The 15297-nt window shown below is 40.9% G+C and overlaps 1 protein-coding gene across 14 annotated transcripts in view; it reads left to right on the forward strand.

Moving 5' to 3' along the window:
• Positions 1-15297, forward strand: part of TGFBR3 (transforming growth factor beta receptor 3) — a 260538-nt gene that overhangs the window by 171074 nt on the left and 74167 nt on the right. For all 14 annotated transcript variants that reach the window (XM_081486439.1, XM_081486431.1, XM_081486432.1 and 11 more), the window contains one exon: positions 8346-8483. In XM_081486439.1, the coding sequence (XP_081342565.1) occupies positions 8346-8483 (138 nt within the window). The remainder of the gene's footprint in view (positions 1-8345; positions 8484-15297) is intronic.

Below are 15297 nucleotides of genomic sequence, written 5' to 3' on the forward strand. Positions count from 1 at the left end.
TCCTGACATCCTGTTATTATAGACATATACATGTCAAAGGAGTGGCTTACTAAACAGGTAGCAAAAACAATTTTGAGCCCATTGTAAAAAGCAGACATTGAGAGGAAATAAATGAACACAGTATATGTTACAGGAAGCTTTGATTGTATATTAGTGTTAGATACAATAATAAAGTGTTTGGAATCGATCTGTTTATTAAGTATGACAAGGAATATGAAAAAATAAAAGCTTCCATGTTAATCACTTTGCCAGTACTACGTTCCTTCAGTTTTTCTAGAAGTTTAATTTCTAACTGTTCTAATACACTTCACTTGCCTGAATGAAAATCACTTAAAATTCTATGCCTCTAAAAGATAGTAGAACTTTTGGTCAAATTTTTGTCTTTGTTATCTATCCCTGAGAAGGAAAACACGCTCCAGGGTTTTCTTCATGTTTCATGTATTTGTATTCGCATAACTAAAAAATAATAAGTAAAATCGTTCTGTTTTCTTGGCAGACATTCACTGTTTGCCTAGTGTGATTCCCCTCTGTGGCATAGGTGGTGCTCTGCCCTGTCCTGTACACACAACAGAGGATAATCAGGGTGTTTATTCTCACAAAGCCTAGGCATGGCCTCGAAATTCTGTCCAGCACACGTTCCAGGCAGCCCCTACCATTTGTTTTGGGAGCATGAGTTGAAATCTGTTTGCTTTTCTTGACTGTGTTTTAAAGTTCAAATAGAACTTGAGAGTGAAATTAATGTTCTCCTTATCGATGCATCGGCCCTCTCCACACACACCCCCCCCATCACTTTCTGGCCAGGAAAATGCAACCATTTGACTCTGTAACCATTACTTGAGTCACATTTCTTGAATAGCTGTTATTGGTGCTTCCTTTTACTCATCTTTCAGAAACCATGTTGCCTGCTTACTAGATATCTAGCCCTGTGCTAGCCCCAGTGATGTAGAAATGAGTGTGACTTAGTTTCTGCCCTTGAAGAGTGCCCTGAGGGTTTCACAGTGTAAGGTGGGGAGTCAGTGCCTTGCAGAGTAGAAACTGGAGCGTGGTCTGTGGGCATGGCCCTGGACCCGGCTCTGTCTGTGGGGCAGGGAGGATTTCACTGGAGGCTGCATTTTGAGCTGGGTGCACTTGTTGGTCCAGGGGCTGGCTGGAGGGTGCTGCAAGCAAGAATCCTGAAAGACTGTGGTGTGTTAGTGACAGAGACAGTTCCATTTTCAGATGGCAGATGCTTAGTGCTCAAGGACAGTGGAAAAGTGACTGTCCGTGTTCCCAGACTTGCTGTCAGCCCCATCCATACATCAGAACACACCGACATCTGGCGCCTCCCCTTTCTCAGCCTCTTTTTCCTATAGTGTCTAAGCAGTGGGCTACTCTGGGAGGCAGGGCCGGGGTCACTGGAATCCCCTTGCAACTCTCCCAGCCAAGACTCCTTTAGAGGGTCATGACCTGTAGCTTCAGAAATATTCCTCTGTTTATAGGAGCTCTTGTCTCTCAACCCCCAACGCAAATTTAGTTGCGAGTATTTTTTCCAGGGCATTCAAAATAAAGACAGAGAGGCAGACTTATTTCTGCATTATATTTCAGACTTTCATTTGAGGACCTTTCTTCCCTGTTTTGTGGTTTTATTAGATTATTTTCACAGGCTCCTGGGGAATCCTGAATCCTGTCCTTGTTGAGGGGAGGAGGACTTAGTTTTGGAATTGACTGGCTGTGTCCCTCTCATCATGTTAAGTATCTCAAGATGAAACCATTGGGAAGGAGCATGATACCATTTGTCATAGAGGTAAAGTCAAAAGAGCTCAAAACCTTAATACCAATGAGGCTAAGGTGAATGGTCAATTGACTTCTTGGGTAAGGTGGAGACAGTAGGGGTCAAAATTCCTTGAATTTAACATTTAACTGATTGATGTTCTAGAAATTCAGAGAAATGTAAAAATAAAATCATAAGGAAATTTTTTAAAGTTCCGGATCCACTCCTCCAAGAATATTTTAAGGGAATCTTTTTATACCAATTTCCAGATGGCAAAAGACAAGTAATGGTAAATAAAATGTCAGCTGTAGGGGTTCCTCAGATTGGAATACCCTTTAAAACACGACAGAGCAACTAACTACTGTTCCCCACTCCCAGCAACTGGTTGCATATTTCAAGTGCATCTGGGTCAGATTTGAGTTCCTAAAAGTCCCATTGCCCAAATGTAAGGGAAATTCGAGTTCAGCTGTGGTTACTCTGGTGTCCTGAAGTAGGTTCATGTCTCACTGTCCGGCTGTATAAATTATGAGTGCTATGGGACTCAGATTTAGGATGTTTTCAGTTACTGCCAATGCCGTTGCTAAGTGGATGTCTGCTTACTTCTGAAGAGGGCATAGATAAGGCTATACACACACCAGGGTGGGAGTTTATGGGTCTTGTTTATAGACACAGTGCTGGAGTGCTTCTCTTATCTGGCTTCGTGTAAACTGATTGTTGGATCATCCATTTCAGACCAGTATTTGGTCTGATTTTAGAGAACAGAAGTCCCTCTGGTAGTGTTTTGGATGACTTCACTGTTTCATGGGTCCATAGGGGCTCTTACAAGCATCAGAAATGTTGAAATGGAACTTCACTGACACGTTAGCAAAATTAGACAACTGTTAGACTTTTGTATCAGTTTTTTCGCTTGCTTTGCTTTTGTTTGTTTTAACAAACCCCAAGAGGAGGGGATCTAACTAATAAGAAATTTTTGAAATCACTGTGGTAGAAATAATCTTGCATCTCTGCCATGAATCCTGGAAAAGTCAAAACAGTTTTCATATGGCATCTTTCCATCAAGAGAGTGGTGTTCTTTTCTGTAAGAAAGTACATAATTCATTTAGGTAAAGTGATTTACAGGGTTTGCTGCAATGTATAGTTTTTGCTTATCACAGATAATCTGTGGAGAACTGAGTCTTCACCCAAACAAGGTCCAAAGAAAACCCTTCCTGTTGTTTTCTGGTGATAACGTGGCAAGGACACGCTTCCTAAATGGGAGACAGGAAGGTTGTCTTCCCACTCGGAGGCTTTATACTCCTGAGAGTTGGCCTTGACTTTGGTCAAAACTGTGTTCAGATTCCCCAGAGGAGTACTCAAAAAAGATTTACTTTGAATTTCTTTGTAAAATAGAACTACATTAATTACATCTAATTGTTTGTTGAAGTGCACAGATAGCCTCATAAGACCTAATATCAACAGATGACATGGAACAGATTAGACCAAATGGTTTTCCTGTATTTTCAGCAGTGTGTGAGGAACAACATCTACATCTGAGATGTGACAGATCAGATTTACTTGTATTTTCTTATGACATTCGGAAGACTGAATATTCAGCACTGTTTGAGACAAACGTGATTAGCGCTAGAACTCTTGGACAGGGTTTTTTGGACCGCTCTGTGATCAAGTTGGGTTTCAAGAAGTCACTGAAATTCCAGAAGCTACATGTGAAAATTTTTTAGTTCTGCATGTGTACTAAGTTGCTTGAGTCGTGTCTGACTCTGTGTGACCCTCTGGACTATAGCCCTCCAGGCTCCTTTGTCCATGGGATTCTCCAGGCAAGAATACTGGAGTGGGTTTCCATGACCTTCTCCAGGGGATCTTCCTGACCCAGGGATTGAACCCGTGTCTGTTATGTTTCCTGCATTGGCAGGTGAGTTCTTTAGCGCTAGCACCACCTGAGAAGCCTCTTTTAGTTCTGAGTTGTCATCTATTATGTTCTTTCCCTGAGGGGATAATATTTTAAAAGTAGAGGTGTAATTTCTAGTTTAATTAGAGGGACTAATTTTGTTTCTGTTTCTGTCATTAGAATTTTCCTGCTCTTCTATAGTATATTCTTTAACATGGGTTAATGGTTACTTAACTTGGAGTTCATGGGTCCTGCAATGGATGTATTTCCCTGACATGATCAGAAAGTTTTATGTGTCTGTGGGGTATTTTGGTGTGTGTATGTGGTGGAGGGTGAGGGTGTGGGTTCATAACGTGCATTAAGCTCTCAAGTGCTCTGTAACTCCCAGAGGTTAAGAAAGAAGCCACTAATACAGAGATTTGTCACTGTTCCCTCATTTGAGATGCAGCCCCTTTAAGTTTACCTCCATTTGCCTTCACCACCACATGGCCTCTGGGTTCAGTTTGTTATTCCTTACACATACACACACATGTAAAACCTGTGGACTAAGAGATGACCTTTATTTTTATGTGTAATTTGATGTAGGGTTGAGAGTCAACTCTCTAAACTTTTGTTTGGATGTCCAACTTGGACATTATTGGATATACTGTTTGTATCACTTCTCCATGGGCTGTTTCTTTGCTGCAGCCTGTCTCACCTCTGATCTTCCGACTGTAATCCCTGGACAGTTTACCCAAGGGGATAAAAGCTTTAGCATAACGCTCTTATCTTTGTAACTATAGTCTATCCTGATCTATAGTTGATTCTAAAGAGGATTTTCTTTTTCTCATTCTTTTTCTTCTTCTTTTTTCCCCCTTCTTTTTTTCAGCCTGAGAGAAATTAGGCACCTTAGCCAGGAATTCTTCAAGAGCTATTCTTGGTATGTTCTCCCCACATTTCTGGGAGCTTTTTTACCTTCATTCTTTGTTGGTTGTTTTTGGTTGTCCTCTATCTTCCCTTCAGCATGATTTATTCAAGTGGAGGAAGGTTGCTAAGGGGTTAGGTGAGCAGGTGCTTGGGGGGGACTCTCTGTTGCTGCCAACTGATCTTTCTAAAAAGTATTGAGTATTTTTCTTTTAATTTCCCAATTGTAGTGTCAATTCTTCTTTGCCAAATGGTTTTTGGGGCTTTGCCTGGGCCCCATGTGCCAGAGTCGGGGATTCATCTTGGCCAGACACTGCCACATATTGAAGAGGGAGCTGATTCCAGGAAAGCTCAGAGAGCCATGGCTCCTAGAAATCTCTCCTTGATGGTGTGAGCCAGGCCTCGATACTTTGGACCATCTGGAAAATTTTGGACTTGAGCACCAGTATCTGTCTCATACATATTTTTCTTTTCATATCCTAAGGGTTTTTTTTTTTTTTCCCCCAAATTCTTGTTCATTGGAGATATATATTTATTATTGTTTTATCTGTGAGCTCCAAGAAGAATCATGTGCCTGAGGACTGCAACTATTCTTTGTGCTCAGTAAACAGTTTTGTAATGAATAAATCTGGAAACTTTCACACATTAGTAGTGACAGAGTGTTTCTTTGCAATTGTCAGATACTCTTAGACAAGTGATGATTTCATCTCTCCTTTCCCCACTCTCAATAGTGTGTGCGTGGGTGTCTCTCTCTAGTTAGTGTAGCAATATGAATCTTTGCCCCTGCTCTGTTTCTGCCACCTCTCCTGTTTATAGGGGTGATCAATCTGACTATTTCTAGACGTGGACACATCTCCAAAATTCTGTGAAGTTGTTTCTGTACAATCAGAAAACATGTTATTTTGCTGTAGCTGTACCTGACATCACTGTTCATTAGTACTCTGCTTTTAATACTATGCTTATGCCAATACTAAACTGATCCTAGCAGTGTTGCTGAAATAGCTTGTGATGGAGTATTGCTCCTGTGTTTTTTCACTTTTCTGTACATTAGCTAAATACCTTTGAGTCTATTCAGATTTAAAAAAACTTTTTAGGTAACATAAATTGATGAATTTATTGTGATAAATCAGTCATTAAAAATTATCTACTCTATATTAAGCACAGTATTAAATGTAAAGACTTATCTTTGCCTGCTGGGTATTTGCAGTCTGTTTTGAAAATCAAGACACATATTGTCAGTAGTAAATGAACCAGATGGTATTATATACCATAATGCAAATTGTTCATAGAATAAGATACTTTTGTGGCCTTGAAAAGTAGATAATTAAACATCCAGGAAGCACAAGCTGGAATCAAGATTGCTGGGAGAAATATCAGTAACCTCAGATATACAGATGACACCACCCTTATGGCAGAAAGTGAAGAAGAGCTTAAGAGCCTCTTGATGAAAGTGAAAGAGGAGAGTGAAAAAGTTGGCTTAAAACTCAACATTCAGAAAACTAAGATCATGGCATCCGGCCCCATCACTTCATGGCAGATAGATGGGGAAACAGTGGAAACAGTGGCTGACTTTATTTTTCTGGGCTCCAAAATCACTGCAGATGGTGATTGCAGCCATGAAATTAAAAGACACTGACTCCTTGGAAGGAAAGTTATGCCCAACCTAGACAGCATATTGAAAAGCAGAGACATTACTTTGTCAACAAAGATCCATCTAGTCAAGGCTATGGTTTTTCCAGTGGTCATGTATGGATGTGAGAGTTGGACGGTGAAGAAAGCTGAGCACCGAAGAATTGATGCTTTTGAACTGTGGTGTTGGAGAAGACTCTTGAGAGTCCCTTGGACTGCAAGGAGATCCAACCAGTCCATCTTAAAGGAGATCAGTCCTGGGTGTTCATTGGAAGGACTGATGTTGAAGCTGAAACTCCAATACTTCAGCCACCTGATGTGAAGAGCTGACTCATTGGAAAAGACCCTAATGCTGGGAAAGATTGAGGGCAGGCAGAGAAGGGGACAACAGAGGATGAGATGGTTGGATGGCATCACCGACTCGATGGACATGGGTTTGGGTAAACTCCGGGAGTTGATGATGGACAGGGAGGCCTGGCGTGCTGTGGTTCATGGGGTCGCAAAGAGTCAGGCATGACTGAGTGACTGAACTGAAACATCCAGTTGGCATTTACTGAGTGCCTACCCTGTGCTAAGGCATGGAGATTGATAGTGTAGTGTCTTATTATCAGTGACCTGAGGATACACTATAATAAATGACACTGGTGTCCTAGGCAGTTCTGCAGTGAAAGGCAGAGATACACCGAGATCAGAGTGGTCCAGCAGCCACTGGGAAGACATCGAGTAAACTAATCCAGCTTTGAGAGCTCTATGCCTAATGACAGTACAGATTCAGATCATAGATCTAGCCAATTTAATCCTCATAAGGATTATGGCTGAGATGTAAAATTATTTCCAGTGTATCTCTCAGTCTGTGTCTTTCAAGTTAAAGTTTTTTGCCTAATCACTTTAGGGTGCATTTTGGTGAGTTCAACTTTGCGTGTGTGTGTACTCACTCCAGTATTCTTGCCTGGAGAATCCCATGGATAGAGGAGCCTCGTGGGCTACAGTCCATGGGGTTACAAAGAGACACACTAAAGTGACTTAACACGCATGCACGCACTCATGCTAAGTCGTTTTAGCTGTGTCTGACTCTTTGAGATCCTATGGACTGTAGCCCACCAGGCTTCTCTGTCCATGGGATTCTCCAGGCAAGAATAATGAAGTCAGTTGCCTTGCCCTCCTTTAGGGGATCTTCCTGCATCTCTTACGTCTCCTGCATTGGCAGGCAGGTTCTTTACCACTAGCACCACCTCAATTTGTTTAAATACAAGTAATTCTTTGGTCTTGCCTTGCCCCTCTGGACAGAAAGCTAGGGGAGACATATGAAAGTGTCTGTTCAGTATTTATTTATCCATCCTTTTGCTTTTCCATGTTCGTGTTGACTGACCTTGGCTGATGTGCTCTGGGAGGGTGGTGTTGAATCCTCTGTGTCCAGATCTCCTCACAGGTGCTTTTGGGTGATGCTAATGATGACAGTGTAACCCTACAGTAGTCCTTGATCTGCTATCAAAACTGGCCACAGTTTCCCTATCCAGGCTCATGGTTTTCTTCTCTGTTTTTTCTTTTTCGGGATTGGAACTGTATTCAGTCAATTTTTAATCTGTGTGTTCTCTATGCCTCATTTCTTTGGAAAACCCCTTCGAGCTAATAGCTGGGATGATGAAAGCACTGGCAGCTCCCTTTGGCAGCCCCTCTCCCTTAGCTTTCGGCACTTTTCTTTGGCAGAACTCACTTGACTTTATAGAGAGAGATTGGAGCTTACCTGGAAGAGAACAAAGTCATTTCTTTGACGATTCAGAGGAATGACCTGCCCCCAGGTGATTCTATTCTCCACTTTTAAATTTAATCATTTGATTTGAAGGATAAGGCAGCCCTGAGGGAAGGTAACTTTTATTTTGACTTTGCCAACTCTGAAAAAAAAAAGCGTTTTGTTTACTTGTATTCTGCTTTTACTGGGAGCTGATTCATGTTTTGGTTGAGATTAGTATGGATTGAACCACACGATATAGCTGTTTTTTGTAGTTAAAAAATGGTCAAGTATTGGCAGAATCATCTAGTTCAACCTACTATATCTTATGTATGGAATCTGAACTAGCTTATAGCTTGTTTCTGTTAATGGTGAGCTGTGCCATGTGCTGTGCTAAGTGGTTTTAATGGAAAGCTAGTGCTAAGACTTCTCTTTCTGTTTCTTCCTAGGTCACTCTGCACCTGAATCCCATCTCCTCAGTCCACATTCACCACAAGCCTGTTGTGTTCCTGCTCAATTCCCCACAGCCCCTGGTTTGGCATCTGAAGACAGAGAGACTGGCAGTTGGGGTCTCCAGACTTTTCTTGGTAAGTGCTTAAAACCCTCCCAACGTGATCCTTGAGCATAAGGATATAATGACCCCAGATTTTTCAAGGCTTTTGAAAAGGCTTATTTCATTGAAATATTAATAATAGCAGAATCCACAGTGTATTAAAGTTGGATTTTGCTCTTAGTGGTTATTTGGGTGGCACTGATAAGCATTCACAGAAAACAAATACCACTCTTATGTCCTCTTCTATGCATGAAGAGTCTGGTCTTGGTTGCATGTTTGAGCAGGATCTGTAGTCATACCCTGTGTGGCCTGACCTTTGGTCTCAGTCTCCCCCTCCTTCCTCCCCATAGTACCAGGAGATTGTAAATATTGTAAGTTGCCATTAGATGTGTAGTCTCTGACCGCAAAATAAATACGTACAGACCCAATTTATTCATATATAACACAGGCCTAACTATAGGAGACTGACAGTGCTTTTGAGTATGGAGGGAGCCAGTTTCGAATAAGTGCTTGTAGGATCTGTTTGTTGAGAAAGTGACACAGTGAGCTGCAAAATGAAAACATTTGTATTTTATAAAAAAGCTGGAACCCAACTCTTGTGGAAGGATCCAAATATTACCTACTATTTGTAAATCATGTCCTTTTGAGTTTGCCAGAAACATCCAAGCTCGCTAGTTGTGGAGAAATTGACGGGTTGTTTGGATAGAATTTTTGGGGTATGATATCATGTCTGATGATGAGCAACACTGCTCAGTGATAACTCACATTGTCTATTGCTGGGGATACATGCAGAGCCTCGGACTCCCAAACCCCTCTTGCCTACAAGCAATCAAAATAAGAAGAGTCCACAGTTAATGGTGTTCATCTTGCACAATGAATACATTTTGCCTAATTAATGATTCTTAATTCAGATCTGTAGTTTCTTATCACTTGTATTTGAAGCGTACTTTTAAAAACTCAGAGCTACCCACTGAATAAAATAAGACTCAATAGACAATACAATTAAAAAATAGATAATTACATGAATAAAAAGGGGGGAAGAGAAAGCTTTTTATAGAATACCAATGAATAGCTATAGAAGGAGTGATGGAATTAGAAAGTTATCAATTTGTAACTGTCGTGGTAAAAGTTGATTAGGCAAGAGTCATCAATAGATGCTGATTCTAGTGGTGGTGGAGGGTATTTGAGGAACAATATATTTACATAGTCTTAAATTAGTTATTATTCTAGCCAAAAATCCATATAACCTGAGTCTAATCATGAGCAAATCCTGAAGAAAACTAACTTGGGTGACGTTCTATAGAATAGCTGGTCTGTAGTCTGCAAAAATGTTAGTCATCGAAGAAACATTAAAGAGCCATTCCAGATTGAAGGAGGCTAAAAAGACATCTGTGATCCCTGGGTAAGGAGTGGTACTGTCACTATGAGGAACATGGTGACAATAGGAGGAATTGAAATTGAGCCTATAGATTAAAGTATCAATGTTATATTTTATGAATTTAGTAATAGTACTTTTCTTATTCAAGAGAATATCCTTCTTGGTAAACATAATACACTTAGGCATTAAAGGTTAAAGGGCCAAGTAGTTCAGAGAAAAATTCATATATAGATAGAATATAAAGCAAATATTGCAAGATATTGAAAACTGGCAAATCTAGTTAGAGTATACATGAGTTCTTTGTACTGTATTTGCAACTTTGTAAATGTGAATTATTTTCAAAATAAAACAATTTAAACCCCAAAGTACATTTACAAGATAGGAGTTACTAGCAAGTTAAATTATAGCCTTTTCTGAGAATTTAAACTCTCATTACTTCAAAATTTAAAAGGCCAAAATCAGAATTAGTTGTTATTGGCCTTCCCAGGTGGCTCAGTGGTAAAGAATCCACTTGCCAGTGAAAGAGACACAAGAGATGCAGGTTCAGTCCCTGGGTTGGAAAGATCCCCTGGAGGAGGAAATGGCAACCCACTCCAGTATTCTTGCCTGGAGAATTCCTTGGACAGAGAAGTCCATGGGGTCGCAAAGAGTCAAACGCAAATCAGCGCGCACATGCACAAACGCCTTATTATTATCAGCACATTTATTTAGCACTTAGTATGTTCCAGATATTGCATAAGTGCTCTAATGTTTTCTCTTACTTAATTCTCACAATAACCCCATGAAGATGGGGATATTTATAGGTGCATTTCCAGATGAGGAACTAAGATTTAGAGAGGTTAAGTAGTGACCCAAATCACTTGGCTAGTTACTGGCAGAGTTGAGATTCAAATCCAGAAAGGACTTAACTCTACAAGCACTTATACTAAACTGGCTCCCTTCATACTCAAAAGCACTGTTAGTCTCCTATAGTTAAAGGCATTTGTGATAATAAGATTAACGGTCATTACTCTAAAATCCTATACTCATTTTGCCCTTATTGTGCAGAGTTGCGCTGTCCAATTCTGTAGGTACTAGCTGTGTATGTCTATTTAAATGAAGTAAATCAGAAATACAATTCCTTAAGCACCCTAACCGTTTCAGGAGCTCAATTTCAGGAGCTACTACATTGGGCAGGTTATGAGCAAAGACTTTTTGCCTACACTGGTTTGAATCCAAGCAGTAACAAAGGAAAAGTATTTAATTTCTCTAAGCTTGACTTTCCTCAGTTGTAATATGGGAGTGAAAATAGTCACTACATCATGAGGTTGTTCCCTTGATTAAATGCAATTACATGTAAAATGTTTAGTGTGGGACCTGGCATGGATGATTTCATAAACATTAGTACCATTTTTGTTGCTATTTATTATTAGTCATTTTAGTAAAGACCACTTGGGAAGGATGTTGAATTTACATTTCTAACTATAAAATGTCTAGCTTGGCCAGGGATGCCTGGCATGCTGCAGTCCTTGGGGTCACAAAGAGTCAAAATGACTGAGTGGCTGAACAACAACAACTAGCTTGGCCGGCCTCAGACTGAAAGGAGTTCCCGTTTCTTTGGGCTGTAGGTCCAGATGAAAAGTGGGGGTCACATATATTGTAGTTGCACCCATCGCTTTCTGGATTCTTTCTTCAAACTGCCTCTCTGTGACTTTTAAGGGAAAGTATCTTACTCCTAGTTATTATTTATTTGCTTTAATTTTGTTTAACATCAGTAAGAACTGTTTCTTGGCCATCAGCTTATGACACACTAACAATGAACCGCAGGAGATGGTTTTAGTAAACAATTGAACATCAGCCCTATCTGGAGTTTATCCCATGTAAGGAGATTGTAGATCAAGTGATGAAACTCAAATTACCAACACATGGGAGGCAGCATTGGGAGAAGTCAAGAATTCAAATTCTAGGACACCTAAACTCTGCCTTGCTGTCCAACAGGCTTTCTTTAGGGAAAATGGTTTTCTCTATCTGTGCATTTCCTCATGACCTGGAAGAGATGGTGGAGCATCTGTTGTTCATTCCAGTTCTTAGATCACTAGACAACAAGGGGTACAAGTTCTCTCACAAGCTGGGCAACTCTCCCTAACAGAGATGGTACTGAAGGGAAGGAGGCAAGGCGAGCTCTTCCCTTGTTCTCTGTAATTTGAAATGAATGACTTGACAGCCACTAGGGCAGAAGGATCTGGATAGATAATTGCAGGTGTGTTTCCTTTATTCATTCATTGTAGTTAGAGGTAAGGGATAAGATAACTAAATTATTTTACGTAAAGTGTTTCCTCCAAACACTTCAGAAGGCCCCTGGAATCTTTGGAAACTGAGGCTTAGCCGTCTCCTTTAGTGTCTTTTCCCAGGTTACCTGGAGAGCTCAAAGGAGGTGAGGAGAGAGGGTTGGTCCCATGATTCTCAGTCTAAGATGTGCATGTCCTTTGCTGATGGATTTGTATTATTGTCCTAAAGCTGTCTTTACTTTAGAGTTACAGTACTTTAAAAGTTTTGTGTGTGTGTGTTTTTATCTGCATTGTGTGACTTGCAAGATCTTAGTTCCCTGATCAGGAATTGGGGCAGCCTCAGCAGTGAAACGGAGAAGGCAACGGCACCCCACTCCAGTACTCTTGCCTGGAAAATCCCATGGACAGAGGAGCCTGGTAGGCTGCAGTCCATGGGGTCGCTAAGAGTTGGACATGACTGAGCAACTTCACTTTCACTTTTCACATTCATACACTGGAGAAGAAAATGGCAACCCACTCCAGTGTTCTTGCCTGGAGAATCCCAGGGATGCGGGAGCCTGGTGGGCTGCCATCTGTGGGATCGCACAGAGTCAGACACGACTGAAGCGACTTAGCAGCAGCAGCAGCAGCAGTGAAAGCACGGAGTCCTAACCACTGGACTGCTAGAGAATTCCCAACAGTTATTATTTTTAAGTAGGATTGTGCTGTACTCAGTCGTGTCTGACTCTCTGCGACCCCATGAACTATAGCTCGCCAGGCTTCTCTGTTCGTGAGGATTCTCCAGGCAAGAATACTGGGGTGGGTTGCCATGCCCTCCTCCAGGAGATCTTCCCAACCCAAGGATCAAACCCAGGTCTCCCACTTTGCAGGCGGGTTCTTTACCGTCTGAGCCACCAGGGAAGCCCAAGAATACTGGAGTGGATAGCTTCTCCCTTCTCTAGGGGATCTTCCTGACCCAGGAATTGAACTGGGGTTTCCTGCATTGCTGCTGCTGCTAAGTCGCTTCAGTCGTATCTGACTCTGTGCGACCTCATAGACGGCAGCCCACCAGGCTCCCACATCCCTGGGATTCTCCAGGCAAGAACACTGGAGTGGGTTGCCATTTCCTTCTTCAGTGCATGAAAGTGAAAAGTGAAAGTGAAGTCCCTCAGTCGTGTCCAACCCTTCGTGACCCCATGGACTGCAGCCTACCAGGCTCCTCCATCCATGGGATTTTCCAGGCAAGAGTACTGGAGTAGGGTGCCATCGCCTTATCTGCTCCTGCATTTCAGGCAGAGTCTTTTCCAGCTGAGCTACGGGGGAAGCCCAGGATTGTGAGAGAAGTTTAACTAATGATATTTACTCATCTACAATCAAGCTGACCTTTTAAGTTGACAAGTCTGCATTATTATAACTGCCCAATTTACAAAAGAAAACCTTTCATAATTAGTTAGCAGGATCTTGTGTTACACAGACTGTCTCAGCCACCTATGAGGGTGACTGAAAACATTATATTTTAATGCCATCTTAAGAAGGTATCTGTTTATCTGTTTTCTACTGTCAAATCTTTTCAGTCCTTCTCTTGATTCCACTGTGCAGGCAAGAGGGAGTGTGTCAGGTAGGGAGAGAGTGGAATTGAGTTTCCTCTGCAAGTGCAGTTCTTTTATCTGGTTGTTCTGGCTACCTCAGAAATGGGAGTGGATGAGAGTGATTATTTCAGGCTGAGTGTCAAGTAGTAGATCTTTGAGTATGTCACACACACACACACACACACACACGATTGAGTTGTCACAGCCTTATAGGTTTTCTTTTGCAAGATGTAGGGATATCCCAGAAAAGATTGGGTCGGTTAGAGTTATCCTTCAGTGCAACCAGAAATAAAAATAATCCTACTCTCTCAATCTGTCACGTTGAAACTGCAAGTAAAAACTATCCTAGAAGGATCATCTAAGCTTATTTTTATTTATGCAGTTATTTCTGCATCAAAGACAAAATAGTGCAATAAATGTCTGAACTTTTAACTTAAGTTTGCTAAAAATGATTGAGCAGAGCCACAATACCGGATTATCTTTAAAAACATGCTACAATTTGAATAGGCATTTCTCCAAAGAAAAAACACAAATGGCCAATAAACATGTGAAAAGATGCTCAATATCATTAGTCATTAGGAAAACGCAAATTTAAAACCACAATGAGAATCCACTTCACACTCACTGCTACTGCTACTGCTAAATCGCTTCAGTCGTGTCCGACTCTGTGCGACCCCATAGACAGCAGCCCACCAGGCTCCGCCATCCCTAGGATTCTCCAGGCAAGAATACTGGAGTGGGTTGCCATTTCCTTCTCCAGTGCATGAAAGGGAAAAGTGAAAGTAAAGTCGCTTAGTCGTGTCCGACTCTTAGCGACCCCATGGACTGTAGCCTACCAGGCTCCTCCGTCCATGGGATTTTCCAGGCAAGAGTACTGGAGTGGGGTGCCATTGCCTTCTCTGTCACACTCACTAGGATGGCTTTAATAAAAATGGCAGATAATAACAAGTGGTGTGGAGGATTTAGGGGAGTTGGAATTCTCTTACATTGTTGGTGGGAAGGTAAAATAGTGCTTTGAAAGACAATTGGGCAAAATATATGTGCATGGAAAAACGTGTCCGCAATTGTTCATAACAGCATAATTCATAATAATAAAAAAGTGAAAACAACCCAAATGTCCATCAGCTGGTGAAGGGTTAAAAAGTGGTATATCTATACCCTGAGATATTATTTGACCAAAGGAATGAAGTACTGATACATACGACAATATGGATGAACCTTGAAAACATAAATAAAAGAAGTCAGATGCAAAAATCTACAGTGTATGATTCCATTTATATGAAATGTCCAAAACAGGCAAATCCATAGAGATGGAAAGATAATCAGTAGTTGCCAGAGGCTGGTAGGAGAGGAGGATGGGAAATGGCTACTAATGGTATGGAGTTTCTTTGGGGTGAAAAATGTTCTGAAATTAGATAATGGTGATTATTATCACAGTTGTGAATATACTTAAAACACTGACTTTTACAGTTTAAAAGGAGGAATATTATGATATCTCAATAAAGTGAATTATAAGGGTAAATTGTATAATTTTATTTATGTAATTTATATAATAGAATTATAATAAGGTTGAATTATATCTTAATAAAGCTGTTAGGAAAAAAACTTGCTACAGAATTCTTTTCAAAATGATGT

Source organism: Giraffa tippelskirchi, chromosome 5, assembly GCF_054371585.1.
Source record: "Giraffa tippelskirchi isolate mGirTip1 chromosome 5, T2T-mGirTip1v1.2.pri, whole genome shotgun sequence".
Classification (NCBI taxonomy): Eukaryota; Metazoa; Chordata; class Mammalia; order Artiodactyla; family Giraffidae; genus Giraffa; species Giraffa tippelskirchi.